Raw genomic sequence first — 26,152 nt, 5'->3', positions numbered from 1 at the left:
ATATACAGATTTCTCCTTCATACCACTCAAACAAAAAAAGTCAAAATATCTAAAAGCATGCAAGCTTGCATGTGCAATCACTCATGTTGGCTGTATCGGAATTGTGTTGGACCCCAACAATATACAGTAGACTGTATTTATAATCAGGAGTCATAGCGTGCGTTAAAATGTTATGAAGTACAGTAGTGATGTTTTTGGAAATAAATTAATGGAACATTAAAAATATAGTTTATGGCCTCATAATTAGGTATCCCATATAATATGCCCTCTTGTGGAGGTCATCCAAACTACTTATTTTAATTAATATAATTTTTCCAAAGAAAAATATGGTCAGCTTGCTGGGGGCCTTGACCCATGAAACATGATAGGGCTATTACACTCAGCAGTCTCTTGCTTCAAAGAAGGGGAGAAAAGCTTTAATTGTACGTCTCTCTCTCATTGCTTTCTTTATATAACAGGATCAGGCAGATGGTGTTTGGGTAACAAGAGCCTTACATCACTTTCCTCCACCCACTGTCTTCATAATCATCAGTGTTGTAAGTGTCATCACATTGTTGGGGTATAACCATGCAGGTAAATGTTTAACACAAGCATGTTTAATCATTGCCCACCACACCACTGCAATGCATACCTCAGTTGCAAATGTATACATGCAGATATTCTATGGGTAGGTGCTGGCTTTATCACATTTTTGCATTCCCTGGATGCAGACAACAAATACAAAATAAATAATTATTATATCAAATGCATTTTAGGTGATTTTCCATTTGCTTTCTGAAGGACAAGCCACTTTTAAACAAATGTTCAAGTATGTATGTGATGCCGTTTTGCAATCGGAGAGTTGTAAACAAACCCTACGCATTGTAGTGGGCTGCAAACTGCAAACCCCTGCACCATGAAGCAACATAAACGAGCCTGCCAGCACAGTTGGCGCTCTGCAAATGTTGGAGTGTGTGTGTGTGTGTGTGCGCGCTGTGGCTGTGGTGTACAGTAGCATGGCAGACTGCAGTAAATACACTGTTGAAGAGGCGGGGTTTGACATCTCAGCTCTGAAAACATCTCTAATCCAGTATTTCAGGTGCCGAAGTCGAACGAGCGACCATTGCTCACTACCGCCGCGCGTCAGCGAACTGCAGCAGAACCGCACGCCTCCAAAAAAAACCCGGAATATATCGCAAAGCGGACGGAGACGGCTGCTGTCTCCGAAGTGGAATTCCCGAGAGCAAAGAAATCCCACAAAAGCCAGAGAGAGTGAAGTTTCAGCGGCGTGAAGACAACACTTTGTTTACTGTTTGGCGTTTTAGTTTCCAGCGCCTGTCTCTGTCTTGAAGTACATTTTAACCAGCGACTCCTACGGCTTCTTCCGCGACCCCGAAACTCCACCAAAATACTTCAACTCTTCTTCTCACTGGAGGATATTACCGCACTTTGGGATATATTTTCTCTCTTAAAGAGGGTGAGTGGTTCTTTGGCTGAGTTTTCCATGAGTAGTTCTTCAAACTTTCCTAGTTTATGTTTTAGCAGCAGTACGTGGGGCGGAAATGTCGCTTCACCTGGAACTCAGGTAAGTCTGAAACCAGGTAGGCCTAGCGTTAGCTGCTTCTAGTCGGTCATGTTGCTTTAGTTAGCACACTTGTCAAGTTGCAAAATGTGTTCATGTTTAAAACACCAGAGGATTTGTTTTGTCATTTTGACAGTTGATTTTGTCTAATATTAACTTATTGTTGGTATTTTCTTTTGAAAGTCCGTGTTCGCATTGCTGTTGACAGCTAGCTATGTGTCTGTTTTATCGTTAAATATTTAAAATACGTAGCCAGCGCAACTAAAATGAGGCTCAAGTGACCACTCCTCGTGTGCAGTTTTTATTTCAACACAATATTTCCGTAGTCTGTTGAAATATGTGTCTCCTGGGCCATAAAAATGCTTTTCGGGTCATTTTATAACGTAGAAATATCAGCTTTCCTCTATCTTTTATAGTGTTGTGTCACCTCAGGATAAACAAGCACAGTCTAAGCTAACTGCCAAGTCTGTTGTGTTTTGGTGAGGACGGAGAGGTTTCATATTGCGTAATTTTTGCACACCTTTTTATACTTGGACAAAAACAGTCGGGCGTTTATAGGAGCTCATTCAGAGCTCACTTGCAGACCCCCATCCTGTGCACCCTGCTAACTTGTTTCTCCCACTTTAATTGGTTCCAGTGATAAGACCCCTGAGCAGCAGACCTTAGTCCCATAAGCACAGTGATGATGAAGCAGTGAGATCATCAGCCCTATAAACACCATGCACACTCATCCTTCATGCTGATGGTTGTGGGACATTTCCTACAGGAGATGGTGAAGTAAATATGGAGGCATGCTGAAGAACCAGTTTTGACAGGAGGCCTTCTGTCACCTCTTTGTCTGGAAGCATATCGAACAAGAGTACCTGGAATAAGTGCACTTTTATTCGGTTTTTGTTTTCTTAAAGTACTGTGAGTTGATCTGCTTTTGATAAAGATTGTGGCAGGTGCACCTGACCCAGGGATTTGACACTTTTATATTTAGTTTTAAACTGAATGAATGTACTTTAATATGAAGTTGAAGATGGGAAAAAACCCTTGATATTTATTGGCAAGCTGCTGACAAATGGGGGGACATTAAGGAAGCAATCATAAGAGAGCAGAGGAGGATGTTATATTTCAATCAGATTCTATTCAGTATGGGATCCTGGAACATGTGCTTTTGTTCTCCCTTTTCCTCTGCTGGACGCAGCAAGGAATAATGGGTGACTCAGCGTGGTGTGGGTGACCTGTTCAGTTTCACAAGGCTGAACGCGGTGACCGTGTGCTGGAAAGCGGCAAGCCTTTGAGCAGGAAGCCCACACAGGAAACGACCGCTGCATTGTTGCCCAAAGGCTTAAACCATGTCTCTAGTCTGTAATTTTACAGTCAAGTTCCACTGTTATTTCAGGGTTTCAGCATGGGGGGTCACGTTTTATGGCTTCTTCTGGTACACGCAGTGGCTACTGGTGCTAAGGCTTTTGTATATTTTCAGACTTTTGTGTGTTTGCCCAGTCTCTCTCCTAGTCAAAACTCTTAATTACAATAAACAGACTGACTGATTGGGGGAAAAAAAACTTATAACATGGTGTCGACAATGGAGAGGAAATTTAGAGAACGACGTCCTAATGTCAGACACTTAGTTCACCACTTCAACGCAAAAAAACGCAGATTAAGTGGAAGTACTGAGTGGGAAACTGTTAGCTGTGAGACTTCTCTGTAAAAAGAGTGACTTCATTCCTACATTTACCATATGAGTCAGGCTTCTAAGAAATTTGTATGAGCGCCTCTGAAATGTAGAGCTTTTTTTCCCCTATTTTGTACCCAAGGCTAACTTGAGGCATGGAAAATGTCAGTCAACTGTCCACTTGTTAGTTGTCAGTGTGTCTCAGTGAATTATTTTAAATTCACTCAACACTACAACTCAACAATAGCAGTAGTGCAGCCTTTGAAAATGCAGTTTATAACCACATACACAATACAATCTGTTATCTTGCTCAGCATTTTTGATTCCATTTATTAAGATACCTTTTGCTTTTTCCCCAAACTTTGGCGTAACATTACCCAGGTAATTTTCACGTGTAGCTAATGGAAAGTTTTAAAACATTAGTGTTTCGTTTGATACTCTAGCAACAGTCTAGTTTAATTTTAAAAACCATCTCATCATGTTGTCAGCCAGCATGTCAAGTTCATTGTGATTTGCCTAAAAAAAAGTGTAGTGTGTGTAAGTGTAGGTGTGAAAAAAGGTGGAATATATTGTGTGTATTGTGTAATATGTGTCATAGGACACAAAGCCTGACTCAACATTGCTCCCAAGTTATTTGTCTGAAGGTAAAATAGAATTATTTACAAGTTTCTTGTTTAATATAAGATAATAAAAATGACATTTGTCTAAAAATAGAGGGAAAAGATGTACAACACATAGTTGCTGTTGAACGTAATTCCCATTCATCGGCAGTGAGTCAGAGTTGAGGAGTAACAGGAGGGAACGCTGTCAGTTGTCATGCAGGTGGATAATGCACCAGCTTGACAGAAAGATATATTGATCTGCATGGAGAAAAAGAACAAGACTGTGCCTCGATTTAACTCATAGGATCTCAGAAGTTGTAGAGAGGCTGAAAGTTGTACTGTGCTGTGGGGCACATTGTGTTTTATCAAGGAAAAGGTGGATTAAAAATTCATTTCAAGGATATGTATGAGCCATGGGCAATTGTATGTGTTTGGGGTGTTTGAAAGAACTATGATGTGAAGAGAATTGTAAGCTAAATTGTTCCAACAAAGGCCTCTTTATATACATCGAATGCTCCTTCTCTCTTTGTACTGTTCCCACGATACATGTCTATTTTCACATCATGTAGACATTGAATCAGTGTGACTCAATTTACCACAGATTGATTCATCAGCTGCTCTTTGCATTACCATATAAAGGAGATCAATTGAATCATTCTTAATGAGGCTATCCATCAACGGATCACTAATAGATAAATTATAGCATCTGACTCCCCATGCCTTCACACCAAAACATGCGCACATCTTTCTGACTCCCAAGGCTTGTCAAAGGTGCTGATGCACAACACGCTGTTTGGTTGATTGCTCCAAGATGCTGCTAGGCTTTGCATTTTCAATATGTCAAGGAGAAAAAAAAAAGGGTCAATCCTGGACTTTTCTTGACAAGTCTGAGCGAGCATTTGTTTATAAAGGAAGACTGGACTTCCTGTACTTGTCCTTCTGAGAGAAAAAGTTGAAATCACTTCTTTTGTTTTCCTTCTACTCAGATCTACAATACATATTTGGCGAGACTTCTGTAATGCAGGGAGAGTGGTGTTGGTTTTGTTTTTTACCTGTAAATAGTTACAATTACATCCATCAATGTCACAGTTCTCTTGGCGCCTTTTTTAATAGTCAAGAAATTATTTAAGAATGGCTCGCAAGCATATAGGGCAAGGGTCATTAAATTGTTATTAAGTTTAATTAAACAGTTACTATTACTAACTAACTACATAACTATTATTATGTTATTAAGCTAATATTAAATGATTAAGTTGATTAAGTTGTATTCCTATCAGTAAGATTTTTTATTTTAATTTTATTCTGTGTGTCTTGAGTGTGTGGTTTGTTGTAAAATGTTAAAGATACAGGGTCTGTCTTATGAAGTACTTAGTGCCACCTCCTCACTCATCAGCTGTGTGAGGGAAATTATTCATCCACTGGATCACATTATTGACAGAAATACAGCAATCACAATAAAATAACAAATACTTAATAGCACAGAGAGAAATTATTACAAACTGGTACAATGACTCTGCTTTCCATAACAATTTCATATATTGGAAATATAAAAGATGTTTGCAATACAGCCAGCTTTTCTCTCTGGTTTCAAAATAGGGCTTCTAATGAGTTGCGGGTAGCCAGTTTTTAGCCATATTAGTAATAAATATGATATACACTATACACATTATACAACACAGCCTGTTGCACTCCAGTTCTATCACTGCAGCCCAAAGGAGAACATAAGGCGTTTCTGTGAATAGTTATAGTAATTGTTCTATAGATTATATTAATAAAAAGTATTCCCATTGTGCTGTGATAATCTGTTTAATTTAATAAAAGGAATTTACTGAAAATGAGTTCCTAATAATTTATTCACACAAACCCACAGTGACTCTTGTTTTCTGCACCAACAGCAGAAATAGTGTTGCAGCTAATAATGAATGGTTATAAATATATTAATTATAATATTTTGGGTTTTTTTTTCACTCGAGGGTACCTAACATGTAAAATGGCAACTTAAGCATAAATAATATTTTCGCAGACTTTGTATATGTATGGATTTTTGTCCTATTTTCTGCTATTTCAAGTAGTGCTTTTTATGTTGAAGTGGTGTGTTTAGATTTTGTGTCTTTTACCTCACTTAATATTACTTATTGCTGCAGTCAATGACCTAATTTCCCCACGGGGATCAATGATTTCATTTCATCTCATATCATATAGACTGCTCCTGATCTGTCAGTGTTGCATGTGATTGAACCCTGCTTCTTTCACGTGCTTGAGCTCATAGCTGAATTGCAAAACCCAGGGTCATCTGAGCCGTGTGTTATTCAGGATCACCAATGTTAGGTTTAATAAAGCCAGATGACTGGAAGAGAACTTGATTACATTAAGTTATCAGCTTTGCAAGACGCTTTCAGACACCAGTGTTGAACAGGGAACTGACTATCATATCAACATATCACCTCTAAGACTTGAAACGGAAGGGTGTCAACAGCCATCCTGGCCTACATCAAGTTATGATGTAAACTTGGCTTCTGGTCAATATTGTGACCAGCCAGTTGAGTCACTTCCTCCACCTAGGTTTATAAACAAGCAGGCTGATATTTCACATGGCTGCACTCACTTGGAGTCGATTATGAGGAATCTGTTTTCAATATCTGGGAATAGGCCTTTTATTATAAAATCATAAAAGAGCAGCATATGAAACACCGTAAGAATGTTCACATCGGCATAGCCACCTGTGCAGACAATGAACCTCATTCTTTCCAACTCATCACTCTTTCATCTGTATCCCTGCTCACAGGAGGTTAGGTATGATATGTGCAGCTTTAACCTCTCTGGATTGTAACTCAGCCAGTCCACGTCTATATATGTGTGCCTGTCCTGCAGCGTAAAACACTACATGGTCCCCTTAAGTAAGGAAAAAAATGTTTAAAGGCAATGTATTATTTTCCTGAAAAATGACGGCCCTTAAGCAACAAAACGTAATCTTTTAAAAAGATGTCATTGAAATTGTGGTCAGCAAGTGCCAATTTTGCTCAGACTGAAACATAGTTTAACATAAGTGAGGTTGGCAGTTTCTCAAATGGACCACCATAATGCAATAAAATTTCGAGGACCAGAAAGGCAGAGCCATATTTAGTCTTGCTGTTGTCAGCAATGTCACAATACAAAACACGCGTTGGCTTCATTCTCCATGCCATCAAATTGATGTTGAATGATGTGGATGTGTGGTGTTGTTTTTGCTTGGGAGCAAAGTGATATGGAAGAGATGCTACACAGTCCTATTGGATGTTTGTGTTTTAAAAATAGGACTAAATAACTCTCTAACTGTCAGAATTGTTGAATTTTCACGTCCTGGGGTGATTGAGCTCTCAAAGTGATGGTAACAACCCTGCAATAATAATAATAAAGGATAATAATATTGTTATAAGAATAATGGATTAAGGAAATATTGTTTTTCCATTTCATCACCTGCTAACAAATTGGATGTTCATATATGTGCCTGGCGATGGATTATGATGAGACACACAGATAGTACCAGCATGTCAGGACATGTAATGTCTTTGGTAAAGGTGGGCTGTATAGGTGGAGTGTGCAGTTTTCCGCTTGCCCCTCCAGCCCTGAAATTAATCCGAAAACAGCAGCTCTTAAGCAACTGTGAGCTTAAGTGATTGCAACTCCATAGCAACAGCATTCCAAAGCAAAGTACAGCGGCAGAGACGTTCGCATGTTTTGTTGAATCATGCGAAGATGACTGTAAATGCTACATGTAAATACTAAACTTCAGGTTGCACCATTAACCTGCTGTAAAGTCACAATGTTGCAACATCACTGTTCGTCGAGGATTCCTGAAATACCAGGATGGAAATGTTGTCCAACTGGTTTTTGGCTGAAACTGTGTGTGGTTCTGGAGACTGTCACAAGAGGGAAGTTTCATTGTTTGCGCAAAGTAGGGCAGTATTTTTTGTCCTCACAGTGAATAACAAAATGTTTGAGGTTTATTCTTTGAGGTTATTTTTTTTAGGTGTTAGAGACTAAAAGAGGATGAATCACCATGCATCACACGAGGAATTATTGCTCATTGTTGCTTCTTTGTACTTTTTTTGGTGCTGGAAGTAAATCAGCTTTGCCACAACTTCAGTTTTCCATAAAGTCACAGGGCAAGCCTTGTTATCATTTAGAATGACATAAAAGAATATCCTATAAAAATCACAATAAGTATATTAAAACTTACAGGCTGTGACTATATGTACCTCTTGGGGCATTCACTATTATAATAACCTAGACACAGCTTCCACTGCCTCACTCAGCACAAACATATTCATCCATCAAACCTCTTGGAGTAGTCTGTTCAGCGCTGCTTTCATAGGTGCACGGTGCACATTCACTGCAGATTTTCTTGGTCTTTCTCACTGTGTTGTTTAAGCTGCATGGACTGCAAGTTTCATAAATTGAACTGCATCTTCAGTGGTTTGTTATAATGTCCTCCACTGCTCTTCTCGTGTTAAAAATAGTTCAGGCCAGTGCTCTTTTGTAGCTGAGTTTAGATAAGAATGACAATGCCAGGAAAGCTGACAAAATGGGACACAAAAGAAACTTGAAGCAGTTTTTTTTATGGAAATTTTAAAATCTCTGGCTGACCAACAACTTCAGTTTGGGCTCTCATCTGGAGCAACAACAGCAAACTCGAATGTTTAAAACATGGCAGCCTAAACCCAGGCAATGATATCTTATGATAGGGACACGGCTGTATGGTAAATCTATAGTTCAGCAGAAGATTAATCAGTGACAATCAATACATTTTTCAGGTGTCATGTAGAAATGCTAAACATTTTCTTGTTTTGCTGCTATGGCAAAATAAGCTATTTTTAAAACTTAACTTGGGTTAAGTTGGCTTAAACTGTGTGTCATTATTTTTGATTTATGCTTGACTCTTTGATTGGATGAAAAAAATCAGATAGATGAATAATGAAAATAATCATGAGTTGTTGCCTTCCAGTCAAAGTGATTATTAAGAGGGTGGAAAGACTGTGGTCAGCAGTTGTCAATATGGAGAGCTGTCAGTAGTGACAGTACTGGTTGACTCATAACAGCACAACATGTGATTGGAAGTGAATAATGTAAATCTGCTCGTATTAGGTTTTTACTGTTGTTTGAGATGATGCTGGTGTGAATATGAGCTCATTGAGTTCATGCAAAGTCTGCTCTAGGTCAACATTATCTTTGTTCTTTTTTAAGTGTCTCTTGGCTGTTGTCTGTTGTTTAGGAAATTAAAATAAATCTCTCTGAATGTTAGTGTGCAACTTTAACTGGGGGCAACATTAGTTTGACATACCTCCAGTGCAAAGGGTGTTTGTAAAAGTTAATGTATAAACTTTGTTGACATGTCTAAAAGGTCCAGTGTGGCATTTAACCTAGAATGAGCACAGAAATGAAGACTGGTGTCTTAGATGTACAGTCAATTTCTCTGTTATTAAAGAATCACATTGTCATTTTATAAAAATGACTACAAAAATATTGTCCAGTGAAAGGAGCAATTAAACATACCAGAAAGAAATAGTGCTTACATGGTAGAAAAAGTAGTGACTCATAATAAGCTCCATAATATCATCTAAAATCTCATGTAATCTCATTTAATCTCATTCTCTCTTTCTCTAACACAGCCCAGCCGTGTTTGCTGTCCAGCCTGGATAAAACTGTACAATGGATGAACCTCTGCGCAGCTGAATATCTTCAATAGCATCAGGACCATGTGGCAGAATTTGCTTACAGGGGTCCACAATCCCTTCTGAAGCTATTGGGAAGCTTTGTGCAGAGCCATCAAGACTACAGGATGACGGAGGGATGTTCCTTCGTCATCAAAGCTCATCTTATCAGAAGTATCAGACCGCTGATGATCAAAGGCTTCCCAACACAAAGACTTGGATTGTAATTTTTTTTGTGTTTACTTTATAATTTTTTATTTTTATTTTTTTACTTTTTAAGAAGCAGATTTAGGATAAAAGGACCTTCTACATGAGCTGCAGAAATGGACTAGAAGCCCATGTGTAGCAGGGCAGCTGCTGTAGCTAGTGGAATAGCTTAGCCCCAGATTGTTGGGGGAATCACTCCTTCAGGGGCCGAGGGATCTGATCCCAGCACCAACCCCCCCTGTCGTTGTTAGACTATCCCACCTGTCTAAAGGCAGACCCCACTATCCAATGGCATGGGTCAAGTTCTTCAGGAAGCCGGGGGGCAATCTGGGGAAATCGTACCAGCCGGGGAGCATGTTGTCTCTGGCCCCCACCAAAGGACTGCTGAACGAGCCGGGCCAGAACAGCTGCTTCCTCAACAGTGCTGTGCAGGTACGTCTGTCCTGTTGCTTTGGTTGTTTGCGGCTGGATTTAATTCAGCATTTCTTGACATGATTAAGATGTCCATTATGTGCCTGTATAGTAAGCAGTTAAGTAGTTAAGTATGTCAGATATGAACAGGACTCAAGGAAGTCCTCTGTTTCCTCTTGTGGATAATTCTTATTTATAAGTTTACTTCAACAAATCAGTATGTGGAGGCGGATTTCGTTATGAACCGTAATGTGTTCCAGTTTTTAATCTGATTTGTTCATTTTCTAAAATTTCATATTAGAAAGTAATTACAGGTATTAAAGTAAGAATATGCATTGTGCTGTATTGGAATGCATTATATTACTGTTTTCAGTGTTCCTTTGCTTTTGCCCACAACAAAACAGCTATATACTACCTTATACTATATATATCCTATACTTATACTACCTGTATAACTTTCTTTACTCTCTTGCTGCCTTCCTCCAGGAGCACCATGCACCACCCTCTTCAGTCACTTTAGTTACTGTCTAAATTCATCAGCGCTTCACAGCAATTTATAAATGTGCTTGAACGTTGCTTTTGACTTTTGGGACACTGGCTGGTGAGTTAGGCTAGTTCATTATTGCAGTCAGCCCCACAGTGAGGTCACTCTCGGAGAGTGTGACTCAGAGGGTGAGACAAGCGATGAACTGGTTGAAGACGATCATTACCTTCGGCTTTGTTTCTGTGAGGGAGTTGTTCCACTCCTCATCCTCATGACCTTGGAGACTCTGTTGTAATGCCTAATAGCCATATGTAACTAAAGGATTACAAGTTTTCGTACATAATAAGATACTTCCCACTTGAAAAAAACATGCACCTGTTCTCATGTTTGCTTCATTGTTTTAAGCTAGGGTTAGGGTTAGACGTGCTCTAATGTCAAGTTCAGTGTAAATTTTTATAGTGTAAAAAATCAATCCTCTTTCCCTTGTGTAGGTACTGTGGCAGCTGGATATCTTCAGACGGAGCTTGAGGCAGCTACCTGGACACTTCTGTCTGGGAGAATCATGCATTTTTTGTGCATTAAAGGTAGAATACAATCAGAAGCACATTTAATGGGAGCTACTGTTGACCCGAACAGTTGCTGATGGCAATAGCAATAGCAAATGCTATCTGGCAACTATTTGGGTCACACATGCAGGTTGTGTATTGAGTAGCGGGGGTGACACAAATGCTTTTAATAAACAAAAATGTCCCATTGTCCGTGTGCAAACAAGTTCTTGTTCTCCTCTTCAGGGCATTTTCTCCCAGTTCCAGCACAGTCGGGAGCGCGCCCTGCCCTCTGACAACCTGCGTCACGCCTTGGCAGAGACCTTTAAGGACGAGCAGCGCTTCCAGCTGGGCTTCATGGATGATGCCGCAGAGTGCTTTGTAAGTTCCTGTGGCAACCCGGCTGTCCTGAGGGAGGGAGACTAGCGTATGGAGAGGGATGTGTGTATGTTTTGTGTGTTACCCTGCCACACAGTTTGGGTAATGCACTGCAACAAACTGTTTGGCGAGGTCACTGAAAGAGCTTCTGTCGCTCCCTTCCCCTCCCATCAACCCCTGCCACATTGCCGCTAAATATCATCATGACAGGTTATATAAGCGCCGGAGTTGTTTGAACCTCTCTGTTTTGTGCTACCATATTACGTCGCATCGTTTCTGTGCTTTTTAAAAGTCGATTTCATGCGTCCTTCATTTTTACATATCAGTTCCAGTTTTTGTGCTCTTTTCGGCACAACAAAGCAGAACTTGTTTTTCCCTAACTGCAGTGTCATTTTCACTTTTATTTTTTTTTTACTCCAACCATTAAATATAAAACGGACCCTTCTGCATTTTTTATCCTAAATGTTTCAACCTTGTTTTGTTTTCTCCATCAGGCTTAATTATTTTATCACTTCAGCTTAATAACAGTTTACCCAAACAGCACAGATGTATCCTGATTTTTTTCCCTGCAGTCATTGTTTATCCACGTAGGAAGTCCAATTACACTGCAATGAATAAACAAAATAGAGAATCTAATGTGTCTGGAACAGAAGTGGAGAGGACTGTAGTATATGTGTGAACATTAAGTCACTTTGCTTCTCAAATAAGAAATAACTCACAAATGTACCACGTAATGAAGTTAGACGAAGAGAAAGCAACTTTGGTGCTTTGTTTTTTTCTTTGTCTGCCAAGTCCCCTCAGCGGTAACATTTTACATCCAAGACTGAAGCTTACGTGCCAGAGTTTCTATCTTTTATAGACAATCTTAATTCTTAATCCCACACAGATCTTTGCCCTTGAGCATTCACCATGTAATGCATTGGCAGCAGCGTGCTGGTGCAGAATTTATGCGAGAAGTTAGCCAGTGTCAGGTTAACAGGCTGTGAAGTTGTGCCTGTAACCTTTGCAGACCTACCTTGCAGCCTTAATATTTTATAAACTCACAAGCACTCCATGGAAACAGGTGGGAGCTAAAATGGAGTGTAGCTTGCTCTTTAAATGTGCTCCTTCTGCTGTCAGGTTTACAACATGCCTCCTAAAATTGAACTCTAGGTATGTAACAGTGTGTCCCGACGTACTACAGTTTTTCGCAGTGAAAAAATGGATAGCCTGTGGTGCTTGTAAAGAAGTGGCTTTTACGACAATAGAGTTGGAAATATTTTGTCCCATACCTGATAGATGTCCTATTGTGTCACAGGAGAACATACTGGAGAGGATCCACCTGCACATTGTGCCGGAGGAGACGGATGCCTGCACTTCAAAGTCTTGCATCACGCATCAGAAGTTTGCAATGTCACTTTATGAACAGGTCAGTAGGTGGTTAGACAGCATAAGCAATATTATGTTATTATATATAGGACATTATTGTTGTTTTTGCGTGTGTGTTGGTCTTTTGCTGCTGCTGCACCAAGCTGTGAAAAGGTTGTGTTAAAAATGGGTTATTTCAGGGTGATACCCTTTTTTTTTTTTTTTCGTCTGAGGAAGAGGTGTTAATTATACTTTTATTGTGCCTTCCTTTTTTTTGCTGTAGATGTTTTAGTTCATTTGGTGTTTGTTTGCACGGCCTCTACAGTAATGTGTGGACAGGCTAAACACACTTGCCAATGTTAGGATTAAGCAGCACACACACACACAGACAGGTACATGAATCACTGTCTGAGACAGTAGAAATCCAATCCGTCATGTTTTGATACTGGGTCGCCCCGCTGGAATAAGGAGGGTGTTTCTGGTCAGATACCACAGTGCAGCAGCAGCAGCCGTACCAGATAAATCACAGATGGTGTGCACATAAATTCCAGCACAACACACCACCCTTCCCTGTGGCTGTGATGCCCATCACTGACTCTGTCCCCCCATCCCAAACCAGTTCTATCTCGGAATCAAACAGATAATACGCCTTTGGACTAAATCCCTTAGGGGCACAGTCAGTGGATTTTGTTCCACCTCGACTTCAGAGCACCCAATCCAGCAAATATTATCAAGGCCTAAATGAGGATTTCCTTGGTCAGAGGGAGATTGATAAATTAAATTGGATGCCTGATAATGTCAATCATTTGAGTTTGTGACTTAAAAGGATTCAACAGAGCCCACAGTTTGTAACGGATCACAAGGAAAACAACAAGACAAGCATGTCACAATCTCTATACAATCTTTATACACATTGAAGAGGGTTTTTTTTCTTTTTCCTTTTTTTTACTCTGACTATTTCTGATCTCTCTTTTGGAAAATGACATGCTGACTTGATAATTAGTCCTTGACAGCAGAAATGCGTGCTGAAATCACACCTGTGTATCCTTTTGTTGTAACTTTTTTTGTGTTTATCACCCTCTTGGTCTCCGACTCTCTCGCCTCTGCAGTCTGTGTGCCGTAGCTGTGGGGCATCCTCCGACCCACTGCCGTTTACAGAGCTGGTGCATTATGTCTCCACCACCGCACTCTGGTAAGGCACAGGCAGAATGAAACTTCCTTTGCTTCCCCGTTGTCATCTGTCCCGCTCCTCTCTGTTTTTCGCTTGTCATGTTTCTCTCTGCACGTTCGTCACAAGGCCACAGCTTATCTTTTTAGCTGACATTTCACATACCACTCTTGATTCTCTCCACATACCTTTTTACTCTTTATTTTTCTCTGTCTCTCCTTTCCTCTCACTCGCTTGTGCTCTCCTGCTGACAATGCGTCTCTTCTTTCTCAGTCAACAGACGCTTCAGCGCAGAGACGAGTCATTTGGGGAATTGTTACAAGCAGCAAGTACGATAGGGGACCTTCGTAACTGTCCAGTAAGTGGCCTATGCAAAGTGTTTATATAAGCACATTGTTAACGTTCCCTGAAAGAGCTATGTGCGACAAATGCTCCAGTGTCCTGCAAAAGCCTTTCATCAGCAATTTCGCTATTTGTTTTCTCCATTATTTTGTGAAAAACATTTCTGTCCGGGAGTGTGGTGATTCCCTAATATTTTGTTTTGAATATGTTTTTTGACTGCCAGTTTTGGAGTGTACATGGTAATTAGTGAAGTTGCTTTTGTGTTAAACTAGTCTTTCTCTGTGTCTTTCTTTTCCAGAGCAACTGTGGCCAGAGGATTAGGATCAGACGGGTCCTCATGAACTCCCCAGAGATAGTTACTATAGGCTTCGTCTGGGACTCTGACCAGTCAGACCTTACTGAAGATGTTATCAGATCGCTGGGGCCTCATCTCAGTCTTTCTGCGGTGAGTCTACTTTAAACATTTTTTCAACATTTATATTTTGTGACCTGTCGCGTGTGGAATTCCAACATGAAAACTGACAGGGTGTGACAGTATGTTTTCATAAAAGGAAAATGTCACAGATCTTGGTCAGATTAAAGATGAAGGGAGTTAAAATAAAAAGGTTCAAGACAGGATATAAAACAACTATCACCAGACATGGTTCGGTTTGTCAGTATCTTCTTGGAATTTGTACATTCACACAGCTGCCATTTCGTTTTTTTGCTGTTTTAGGGTCAGTTTATTTTGGTGCAATCGAACATACTGTATGTGGGAAATAAAGTGGGGATTTATTTCTCTGTAAGTCGGGTTGTTGCGTAAGCAGTCAACACCCAATGCCCAGTTGGCTCGCGCCACTGATCAAAAAGCCCCTGCTGGTGCTGGCCTTGGTCAGCTTGTCAAAAAGCCCCTCCCCTTGTCTCTGTGTTTTCCTGAGCGGGTGTGTGCACGCCTTACTGAGGGAACATGTGGGCTGAATAGACGTCACTGAGATAGGGAAGAAAAAAAACATGTTTAACACTGCTTTTGTTGCAGTGTTTATAAGTATCCACAAATGTGGGCATGTGACACTCGTTTTCTGTCCATAAAATCACATCTTCACATACATGGTGTCTGCAGTGTTCACATGAAATAGGTATATAAAAAAAGAGACACATGACTCACTAGATATTCCTTAGTAGCCTGTTCACATCAGTCCAATGTTTTGGATGAACTTCACAAGGAAAAAAATCAATCAGATCAGGGCAATGCTCATACGCTCCACACATTATATAACTTCTTTATTGGAGTATTCAAACCGTTTTTTGACAGCACCCTCTTGTGCGTTTCCAAAGCATGCCGTCAGAAGAATTTGTCAGACCCTCCCACTAGTATGCCACAAAGGCTTTGATTCATTAGGGAGCATTTCATGTGACTTTATTGGGTGTTCAAGGGAGCCCTCCACCCCCATCGTTTGCTTTGAAATCTATTGTTTGAGAGAGTGAGACGGAGAACTGCCTGTGCAGGATGGATGCATGGGAGGGAGAAACCAGTGACTGTTTCGCCGACACTTGCTTCATGTGTCTGCTAAATGCTCTACCCTTTTTTTTAAACATCTGTTTGTTGTTTATTTTTAAAAACAAAATGTACATATACTTTATATATGTATTAGTGTAAAAAAGAGAAATAAAACAAACAAGAAGGGATTTCACAGATATCACAGAAGATAACAGTGTGATCAGTTACCAGTCATGGATTTATCTTATTGAAATAAACCATAAAAGGTTGCCATGTCAAAGAGAACACATTCACATTTTCTCTCAGTGAAAATGTTATTTTTTTTCTAAGTGCTTCATCTGCTTTCAGCTAAATTAAGTGGGCTGGTGGGTTTTTCTATTTTCAATTTAACAAAATTGGTCTTCATGCTACCAGTGTCACAAAACGTATCATATTATGTTGGTTATTTGACAGCTCTATCATAACTGCTTTCAATCCAAACACTGAGTTGTTGAGTTGAGTTGTTTCAATAAAAACCTGCACAGAGTTTGGAATATTTTAGTCCAGTAATTTACAATACTTGGGCAGTTCCAACAGATTTGTGCTACTGAAGTCGGTGCCTGCCCACATCGATCACAGGATGGGTTTACTAGAGGCAATGTCTTGGAGAGTGTCAGTTTTTTTAGGTGCAGTCTGGGTAATATTTTGACCTGCAACAATCCATGTCTGGTGCATACAGAAGAGGAATTGGGCCTTACTCCACCGACCTTCCGTGATTTCTACTCCCAGATCCTTCTGCCAGGCCTCTCTCAGATGGCCCACTGTGGTTTTACAGTCTTTTTCGCCAGTGCGCCATGAATTTTAGATATAGCCCTTTTTAGTTAGAGCAAGCAATACAATTAGAAAATACCACTGTATGATAGTATGTCGGCCATCAACAGAATACTGTGGACCACTGTAGTGTTAGTCTAGATATCAAGTGCTGCTTTGACGGCTGATTTAAACCAGCCCTTATTCGTACTGATTGTCAAATCAATGGCGGTTCATTCCCTCAGACCTTAATCTATAAACAGATGGAGAAACTGATTCCACTAGCTATCAACATCACTCACTTGCCAGCCCACTTACTGTAGTGTTGATGTCGATGAGTAATAGGTGTGTGTGTGTGTGTGTGTGTGTGTGTGTGTGTGTGTCTATATGTGTCTCTCTCTCTCTATATATATATATTTATTTTATTTTTTTGTGTGTGTGTATGGACACAGCTCTTCTACAGGGTGACAGATGAGCATGCCAAAAAGGGAGAGCTGCTGCTCGTGGGGATGATCTGCTACTCTAGTCGCCACTACTGTGCCTTCGCCTTCCACACCAAGTCCTCCAAATGGGTCTTCTTTGATGACGCCACAGTGAAAGAGGTGAGAAAGTGTGCGCTAGTGCTGAAATCATTCGTCAATTATGTAAATTTGCTGAAAATGAATCTACATTCACCAGTTCCAGCTCCTTCAAATATGGGGATTTGTTGCTCTTCTTTATTTTATATCATTGTAAATTGAATATTTTTGGATTTTGTCTGTGAGTCTGTGGGACAGACAATACAAGACATTTTGAAGACGTCACCTTGTGCTCTGGGAAATTGCGATAGACATTTTTACTATTTTCTGACATTTTACAGACTTGACAAATAATTACAATACAATGATTATGAACACACATCAAAAGCTGTATTTTCACGTATTTATAGAGGAATCTAAGAATAAAGTGAATGAAAGAGTTAGCCATCAGCCTTTATCTGATTTGTTATGTTGCATCATGTAACAAAAAAAAGGAGAACGTATGTTAGGTTTCCAGAGTATATTACATACATGTTTTTCTATGTTGTCACAGTTTGGGCATCAGGTTATTAGTGTACAGATGGACCACAGTATAACATTTGGAAATCATATTCATATTTATTCCTAAAAATGTGCTATTATGAGTAAAACATGGTCTTTTTTAAAAGCAGCAGCAAAGAGTAGCGATCTCCCAATAAGGGCCACATCGATTGCCCTTCATGAGCCTCTGGGTTGATAAGCCTTTATGGCACTGAAGAGTCAGCGAATGCCCCCCAACCCCCACCCCCATTTCTACTGCAGTTCCCCAACTCTGTCATCACGAAGTACTGCAGTAGTGAAGTGAAGCTTAACCAGTAAAGATTATTTTAAGGATCCCTTTGCTAGTTAAAGTTGAGGGGTCGGTGAGTGGCAATGTGTAGGAGTGTTTGCTGTCTGTGTGTGAGAAAGAGGTTTTATTTGTGTGTCTGTCTGTTTTTTTGCAGGCTTGTGGTTGTGTGTGTATCGCTGTGTATGTATAGGCTGTGAATCCTTTGACCTATCCCCTCCTGTTTTTCTGAATATTGGATTTATTTTCATGGTGTGCACATGTGAGTATGCCTTTTGTCTCTCACATCCTCACAATTTTCTCTGGGACTGTGGTGCAGCGGCTGGCTGGCTCTGTGTCAATCCATCAGCAGCTTGTGCTGTGTGTGCAACCCCCCCTCCTCCTCCCTCCCAACTGAGATGGAGGAGCTACAGTGCTTAGTGCCTGCCAAGTCCATACCTGGGTTGAAACTTGCCAGCATTTCTGTGACTCCCCAAGTCCCAGCCGCTAAATGACTACTGTAGTGTAGCCTGATCGCTGCTTTTCCAGTGCATAAGAAATTTTATGTTTAATGAGGGTGATAAAATACAGTTACTATACAGTTACAGTTACCTATACCATGGCAGATGTAAAAAGTGTTCTGTAACTGACAGATAACACGACACCTGACACAGGCATCACAGGTATTTTTGTCATTTAAAATCAATGCATCAGTATTAAATGACATAGCTTAGAAGTTGTGTCGTAGCTACACATTTACTTTATGTAGCCAATAAAACATTTGTTTTACAAGTAGGTGCAAAGGTCACTACAGCCTCATAGTGCCCTTGGGATGGCTGTTGATTTCTAGTCTTAAATTTACACAGTACAGTACATGCCAGGAGAAAGAGACTGCTAAGCATGGCGCTTTGTTTATAGTTCCTCCTGCAAGTGTATACTGAATCAATTTTTTTTGTTTTATATCCATTGCAACATTCCTTCTTTTGTGTTTCCTTTGTTTTGCTTTGCATTAGTTCTTCTTTACCTCATCTTTCTATCTCTCCTCCTCCCCCCTTTTTCCACCATCATTTACTTAATTAAGGAGCACATGAGCATCTGTTAGCCTGCAGCCTTCCTTGGTGGTGCCTTTGTGGCGAGACACGCACCTTACACAGCTTACCTAATGTGATTGTGTTATATTCACTCACGAATTAGACTATGCACAATAAAGGTGAGGTTTTGTTTTAAAGTTGGTGGTGATGCTGCTATAGCTGGGTATTAATGGAAAGTGCTCAGTTTGTGAGAAATTAATATGCTTTATATCACATCACAGTTATACAACAAAACCTTCTTTGTACCTCTCTGTAAAATAAAAACAGATGGAGTCACAAGAAAGGAAATTATCCTGTTATGTGCACAATCTGTCTGCTTTTCTAAATTGAATTGGGCCGTGGCCGCTTGATTTCCCATTGGGAAAATCCAACATTTTCAGTCCTCTTTAACATCTTCAAATACAGAGATCCTTAAGAAAGCATGTAGATAAAGAATGCTGTAAAAAAAAAAATGTTTGGTTCACTGTGTATTTTCACATTTAAACGTGCAGAATTGTGCTTAAATCAGCACGTGTGTGTGCATTGACCAGCTTTTCTTTGTCTTTTGCTGTAGATTGGCTCCAGGTGGAAAGACGTAGTCAGCAAATGTATCAAAGGTCACTTCCAGCCTCTCCTCCTCTTTTACTCCAACCCCGACGGGAGTGCTATCACCGCAGATGATGCCTCAAGACAAAACAGCAGCCAATCTCACTTCAAGACCCCCATCAATGGAGAAGTGCAAGGTATGACCTGTCCAAGTAGGGCTGTTTTAAAAATCTGTGTGTGTTCACTATTTTGACTTGATTTTTTATTGTATTGAGTAAGGTGACGTGTTGATTTAGTGTCATTTTGTAGAAATGACAGCATCTAATTCCTTTGAGATGCATTAATGTTGGTTATTAGTGCTGTTGTTATGGGTTTTCCTTTGCTTTCAACATCATAATCCCATCCCAAGTGACCTTTTTGATTATAATGCCATACCGTCGAACACCCATAAATATATAATATATAATATAACATAAATATATAAACCTTTCAGTCTTTATAGTCATAAGAACAGTTCAGGATGTGGAGGGAATAAAAGGAGAACTGTGAATAAAGTTTGGCAGTACTAGCAGGTTGACTGCAGCATCAGAGTTTAGCCAAAGGTTTCTTTAAACTCAAAGTAACTTGTAGAGTCTGAAGTTTGATTTAAATGTTAAAAAGTGTGACTTATCTATCTTCTAAGTAGTGCTTTTACTCCCTCAGCACATTAAATTAACTGTAAATAAAAATTCCCTTCATTTACATTTTTTTTTTTTTTTTTTTTATGGAAATCAAACTCAGACTTTGCTGATGGTTCAGCAAACAATCCCAGCTCATATTAGTTGCCTTTGCAGGCAGTAATGAAAATGTGTTAATGACAACAGCTGAACATCTCTGCTGTTTGGATTATATATCCCTGGATTTGTTTGGTTGGGGAGGTTTTTATCCCCTTCAAAGATCCTCCTCCAACTATCCATGCTGGCCGTGCCCCAGGTCCAGGCTGTGGCAGTCGCTCACTGCCCATCAGAGCTGACAGGGCGCAGGACCAAACTGGATGATCCTACAGAAAGCAAGGGGAACATTCTGTGGATTTTGTCATTTCGATTCTGTTTCTTGGTTTCAGGTGCAGTCTGTGTGTCAATGTTTTATTATAAAACTTAAATAACAAGGTTTATTGTGGAAAAAGACAATCCTGCATATATGGCCTTGGCTTGAAAGAGTAATATTTTTCTGTGTACTTTTTTGTCCTCTGCAGGCTTTGAGTCTCCAGTTTTAGCCCCCAAGAAGCTGGACCTCACTAGGGAGAATCTGAACGCTCTGTTGGGCCAAGGCTCTTTCAAACAGAAGACCTCATCGACCTTCAGCAGGGGTAGCGCTCAGAACAGTGCAGGACGGGGACCAGGTAAGATGGGGAATATGGAAGGACTGAATATGTTCACATTTGTAACCCAAGATGTGGAGGAACACGCTGCTGAAGTTTCCATTTGAACAAGTCATTTAATCAGTGTTTCCACTGCAAACGAAAACATGTTTTTTTAAATAAAGCTGTTCCAACATTACAAACAAGTAACAGTCTAAACAAAACTATAGTTTAAACACACAGTGTGTTCTTGTGGAAATAGTGTTTAGCAGTGATCAAGAGAGAAAACCATGCAAGAGAAAGATGAGTCACATTGTATGGTGGTTGTAGTTTTTAGCCTTGAAAGACTTCTAAATTTATACACATTTTTGTCCACAGAAAGCGGTGACAAGCACGGATCTGGCATAGCAACCAGAGGAAGAGATAACTAAATGTCTTGACTGTAAAACTAAATCTGGCCATGTTAGTAATACAGAAGAAATTAGGGACCCTTGTTGAGGAGAGAGAGGTCACAAAGACCTGCCAATCCTGCACATATTTAAGCACAAGTAGGGAGAAGAGTGTAAATTGAGAAGAACAGATTTGTTAAGATTAGCAAAATGGCCCCATATGGAGAGACATTGAAACAAAATGTTGTAGGAGCAAACACAGCTGGTGAAATTGCATCTCTTTTGATATTATTGCACGTTCCATTGTTATTATGTGGCTGCGTGAAGTTGTGAAGGTCCTAGAGATCTGTGTATCATTGTTTCCCCTCACTTGAAAGCTTGTTGCTTCAGCTGTGGTGTAGGGAGGGAAGGCTGCAGTCAATACAATAAAATGCCAGTAGTCACTCAGAGCTTTCAGAGACACCACAGTCAAATTTTAACTCAGTTGCTGAAGTGAATATGGAGTCCCAAAAATAAAGTCTCAAAAAACACCTGGTATTTCTGAAACGTCAAGTTCTCCTCAGAGTGATTCCTGTTGAAATCTCAGACAGCTAACAGAACCACAGTATGATCATGTTTTCCAGTGTCATGATTAATCATTGCGTTTCAAAGTGAGTGTCTGCCAGAGACGGGGCAGAGAAGCCTCTGCTTGGCCGTGTTTCCACCCTGCTGCCTTTCCCCTCATGTAGCAGAAAATGTGCCGTATACATCGGCACAATGATGTGCTGTAAAGTTTGCCTCCGTCTAGTCACTCAGCAAGTGCTCAGTGCCTTGGGGTGCTGGGGACTAAGAGATGGAAAACAGTGACAAGGAAAAGGATGTAGTGACAATAGATATCTATATGTACACTGAGATAAAAATACTTTTAATGGTGTCTGCAGTGGTGGAAATCCCCACCTGGCTCAGCAGAGCTTTAAGTGAGATTGGAAAAAAAAAACATTCAGCATTAATTACGTACTGGTTATGTGTACTCTGTCCCTCATTTGGGAAATTGTGCTAAGTTCCTGCTAATACATATCTTTTTGTTTTGCAGTGAAAATTGGCACCAGCGATCCCAAGAGCCGCCTCAGGGAGATTTCTCGAGAAGTTGCCCAGAGAGCAGGAGAGGTGCGTGGGATGCATCCATCCAGAAGAGAGCCTGATAGGAGCGGTCAACGGAGGCCGGAGTCACGCTACAGAGGTCGGTCGCAGATGCATAGTATGTGGATGTGTAGATGTGGACTGGACATGCAGTGCAACACATAAACATTCACATGAGAATTACCAGTCTTTAAGATACAAAAGGCTAGCCTTTCTCTTCCCTAGCCCTTATATAACTGTCGGTCCGGGAGCAATGTGTCAGAAAGGGGATTAAGTTCTGACGTCGGTTGGAGCCTGCCTTCATCCCACTCGCTCATATTCAGAGCCATTGGTTCCCCTCTCTGTGGTCTATATAAACATTTACAAACAAACATACACTACAAACTTCCAACCAAATAGTGATTGATACTGTATACTTTAATTAGAGGGTGAATTTAACTCCAAAAAGTCATATTCCTACCATTATTTTATCATGTTTCTTCCTTTTACCTCACAAATTGAGTGTCTGTGTCAGTTCTAATCAGTAGGCTGATTGGTCCACTCCTTTAATACTCTTTTAGTCCATCGCTGCTTTCAATTAAGTATCAGTGAAGGGATTATGGATCACAATTGTAACACGCTCCCAAATCCACCACATCAACAACAACAGCAGCAGCAGCCTGTGTTAGCAGCGAGCTCATGTCTCATTATGATTGAATGCAGTAGGCTAAAGGAGGCTAGTGTTGTTGCGGTGATGAATGGCGAGGCTGGAGGTGACACTACAGTTAATGTAAGTAGTAAGAATTTACCGCAGCACGGCTCATGCCCAGGCTAGCACTTTGCTAAAAAAAAAAAAGTCCAGGGGAAAAAAAAAACACTCAAGAAAAGCTTAAGCAACTTTGCTGCTCATATTGGACCGTGTGCAAACCCCAGGGTAGTTCTTAATGACTGTATTGATGTAGACACGTCACTATTCTTCCAAAATGATCCATAGCCTTGTGTACTGTTGACAACATTGAGCTGCCAGCAGAAACTCTTTAAAACACACCAGTATCATATAGAGAGCAATGTTTGAAGTGATTTAATTCTGCCACACAGTCAGCAAAATCCAAAGCAGTATGGGGCTACATCTTTTGCTGGCTTATTTCCAAGGACTGACAGTTATATGTAGCATTAAATTCACTTTTTGTACCCTCAAACACGACGTTACCACAAATCAGATTTTCTCGGCCTTTTAGAGGATGACTCCAATACAAAGCATGCAGCCTCTGATTCAAGCACTGTCAGCTTTTAAGTTATGAAAATGCATTGTATAGATAAACATTCAAATTAAATGCGGACTTGCACAATACAAGTTTTGCTTTCAGATACAAATACTTTTTGAGCATTTTCCCCCACTCTAATACCACATTTTATATACAAAATAAAATAGAATTATCTTTTTGATTTTATTAAGAAATTTAAATCAAAACGTATGCAGATAATTGAGTGCTGTTCCGAAATGTCACTGCCATGTTGATCAATAAGGGTGTGTAGCTGCATGTATAGTTTGACACCAATGAACTAGTTTCCTGGAAGGATGTCTGGCCATATATTTTGAAAACTGCTGTTATGGCTGGAAGTGTCCTTGGAATAGCAGACACACATCCGTAACACACCATCATGTTCAGACACTGTCACTTGTGCATTTGGAAAACACGCACATGTATGCATATGCACACAAAAATACCTCCAACACCAAAGTGCTACCTTTTTATCGTCAGTATCTGCATGAATGTCTGTACATGAGCTGGCTACCCTCTGTGTAGACACCACGGAAGAAAATTGACTCCTGTCGGCCGCAATTTACACCTTCCTGTCACCTGCAGACATAAATGTCAGTAACCCTGTTGTCGTCATGCCCTTCCCTCACTTTCTGCCCAACCGTGCTGTGCTTTAGCTTTGTGTCTTAGTGTCGAGGTGTAAGTGAAAGTCAATTTTTGGTCTTGGCAACCTTATTCACAACACTGTCTTTTGGCATCAGGTGCAGCAGGGAATAATGACACTCAGATCAAATTATATTCCCCTTGTAAACATCACTCTTGATACCAAATTTGATGCATTCATTTTTGTATAAGTGATAGGAACTTTGGAGGTGAGAAAAATTTAAGCGGATATATATTGTATATAAGTAACTGTTTTCTTAATGTCTCGATAGATTTGTTGGTTAACAAATGAAAACAGGTTATTGTTATTTACGCAAGAGTTACACTCTTGAATCATTGATTTAAAGCATCTATTCAGAATGTGTTTTGCTGTTCAAGCTCTCATGACACTTCTCTTGTTTAAAATCAGATCCAGGTCAGGACAGGACCTACTCTCGCTCCGTCTCCCCTCCAGAGAATGGCTTCAAACAACACCTGGAAACTCGACTGTACAGCAGCCAAGGAAAAGGTCCCACTCGGACTGACCGGACGCCCCACCTCGGTGGACGATCCTCACATGAGCCCCCTCGCTCTCACTCGAGGGTCCAAGTGTTGCCCAGTGTGCCCAATATCAGTAGTGGTCATCACAGTCGCAGATTAGACCAGCTCTCCAACGGATATGATACTGACAGCAGCCAAGACTCCCGAGAGCGTCCTGGAAGTGGAGGGAACAGCCGCATCAGGTCCAGCCGCCCGTGGAAACCCATGCGGGAGGCGCTAAATGTGGACAGTGTTTTAAGTGGCAGTAGCGGAAATTTGGTAAATCAAGAGCGAAGACAGCACAGCCCCCGGAGAAGACCCAGTAGTCAGTCGCCCTCCCGTGACCGAGAGCGAGACAGAGATTTTACGTGGGGAGGCAGAGAAGAACGCAAACCCAAGAGCCTAATGACCATCTACGAGGATGAGCAGAGGCATGAAACAGGTGGCAGCCGAAGCTCGCTGGACTCAGATGGCCGGGGCGGCTACAGTGACAAGGACAGGTCAAAGGGCTCCGCAACTCTAAAAGTGCGGAATGACAACTGGAAGATCCAGCGAACTGAATCTGGATATGAGAGTAGTGACAGACTAAGCAATGGCTCAGCAAATCTGGACTCACCCGTGGTAGAGAACCTTTCTTCCAAGGATCTGCGGCCCATACCTGAGCTGCACCTGACACGGTAAAATGGACTAACTCGAAGTTTGATAAAAGTTTTACAGAAGTTTTTAATCAGCCAAGTAAGCGAGCTGGTGTGCAGGAGTTCTTCTCATTGTTTTCATGTTGCACCTTTCTTCGACTCACCAAGATTTTTTTTCAAAATATAGTAGTATACACAATCCTGCCACTGCAAAGCATGATGCAGAAATAGCTAGTACACAATTTTTGCTGTGTGATGCCATACAAACAAACTGTTCTAAGAATAGCAAGACCCATTTAACATAAATGCACACAAGGCAGATGCGCCAGCCTTATTATGCTGGGCTGTCATTTGTTGGCTTTGTAGTACAGGTCTTGTTTGGAGATAATGATCCCAACTAGCTGACATCTCCTGTACTCAGAGGGGAGAGCCGGCAGATAGCTGACTTCCTCAACCGCTGGTACATTATTAAAGCCTATCTCTTGACAGTACTTTGGTAAAGTGCGCCTTTGATTATTAATTCTTCAACATGTAGTTTAGATTTTCTGTGATTGGGTCCTGAAGTAGTTGAAAATTTATAAAATTCAGAATTTTATTTTGGTAATATAGTAGGACCTTTGCTCACCAGTTTCCATTTTAGTTTC

At 40.5% G+C, this 26,152-nt stretch overlaps 1 protein-coding gene across 1 annotated transcript in view; it reads left to right on the top strand.

The window, feature by feature from the left end:
* Positions 1-1,191: 1,191 nt before the first annotated feature.
* Positions 1,192-26,152, top strand: part of LOC139305679 (inactive ubiquitin carboxyl-terminal hydrolase 53-like) — a 31,508-nt gene continuing 6,547 nt past the window's right edge. The window contains exons 1-13 of the mRNA XM_070929602.1: positions 1,192-1,456; positions 9,475-10,155; positions 11,110-11,202; positions 11,410-11,544; positions 12,839-12,949; positions 13,998-14,080; positions 14,330-14,414; positions 14,697-14,843; positions 17,117-17,266; positions 19,632-19,800; positions 20,838-20,984; positions 22,404-22,550; positions 24,764-25,550. Coding sequence (XP_070785703.1) covers positions 10,012-10,155; positions 11,110-11,202; positions 11,410-11,544; positions 12,839-12,949; positions 13,998-14,080; positions 14,330-14,414; positions 14,697-14,843; positions 17,117-17,266; positions 19,632-19,800; positions 20,838-20,984; positions 22,404-22,550; positions 24,764-25,550 — 2,198 coding nt within the window. The 5' untranslated portion in view covers positions 1,192-1,456; positions 9,475-10,011. The remainder of the gene's footprint in view (positions 1,457-9,474; positions 10,156-11,109; positions 11,203-11,409; positions 11,545-12,838; positions 12,950-13,997; positions 14,081-14,329; positions 14,415-14,696; positions 14,844-17,116; positions 17,267-19,631; positions 19,801-20,837; positions 20,985-22,403; positions 22,551-24,763; positions 25,551-26,152) is intronic.

This window comes from Enoplosus armatus, chromosome 23 (genome assembly GCF_043641665.1).
Source record: "Enoplosus armatus isolate fEnoArm2 chromosome 23, fEnoArm2.hap1, whole genome shotgun sequence".
NCBI classification, from domain to species: Eukaryota; Metazoa; Chordata; class Actinopteri; order Centrarchiformes; family Enoplosidae; genus Enoplosus; species Enoplosus armatus.
This window is presented reverse-complemented; position numbering and strand designations above follow the sequence as displayed.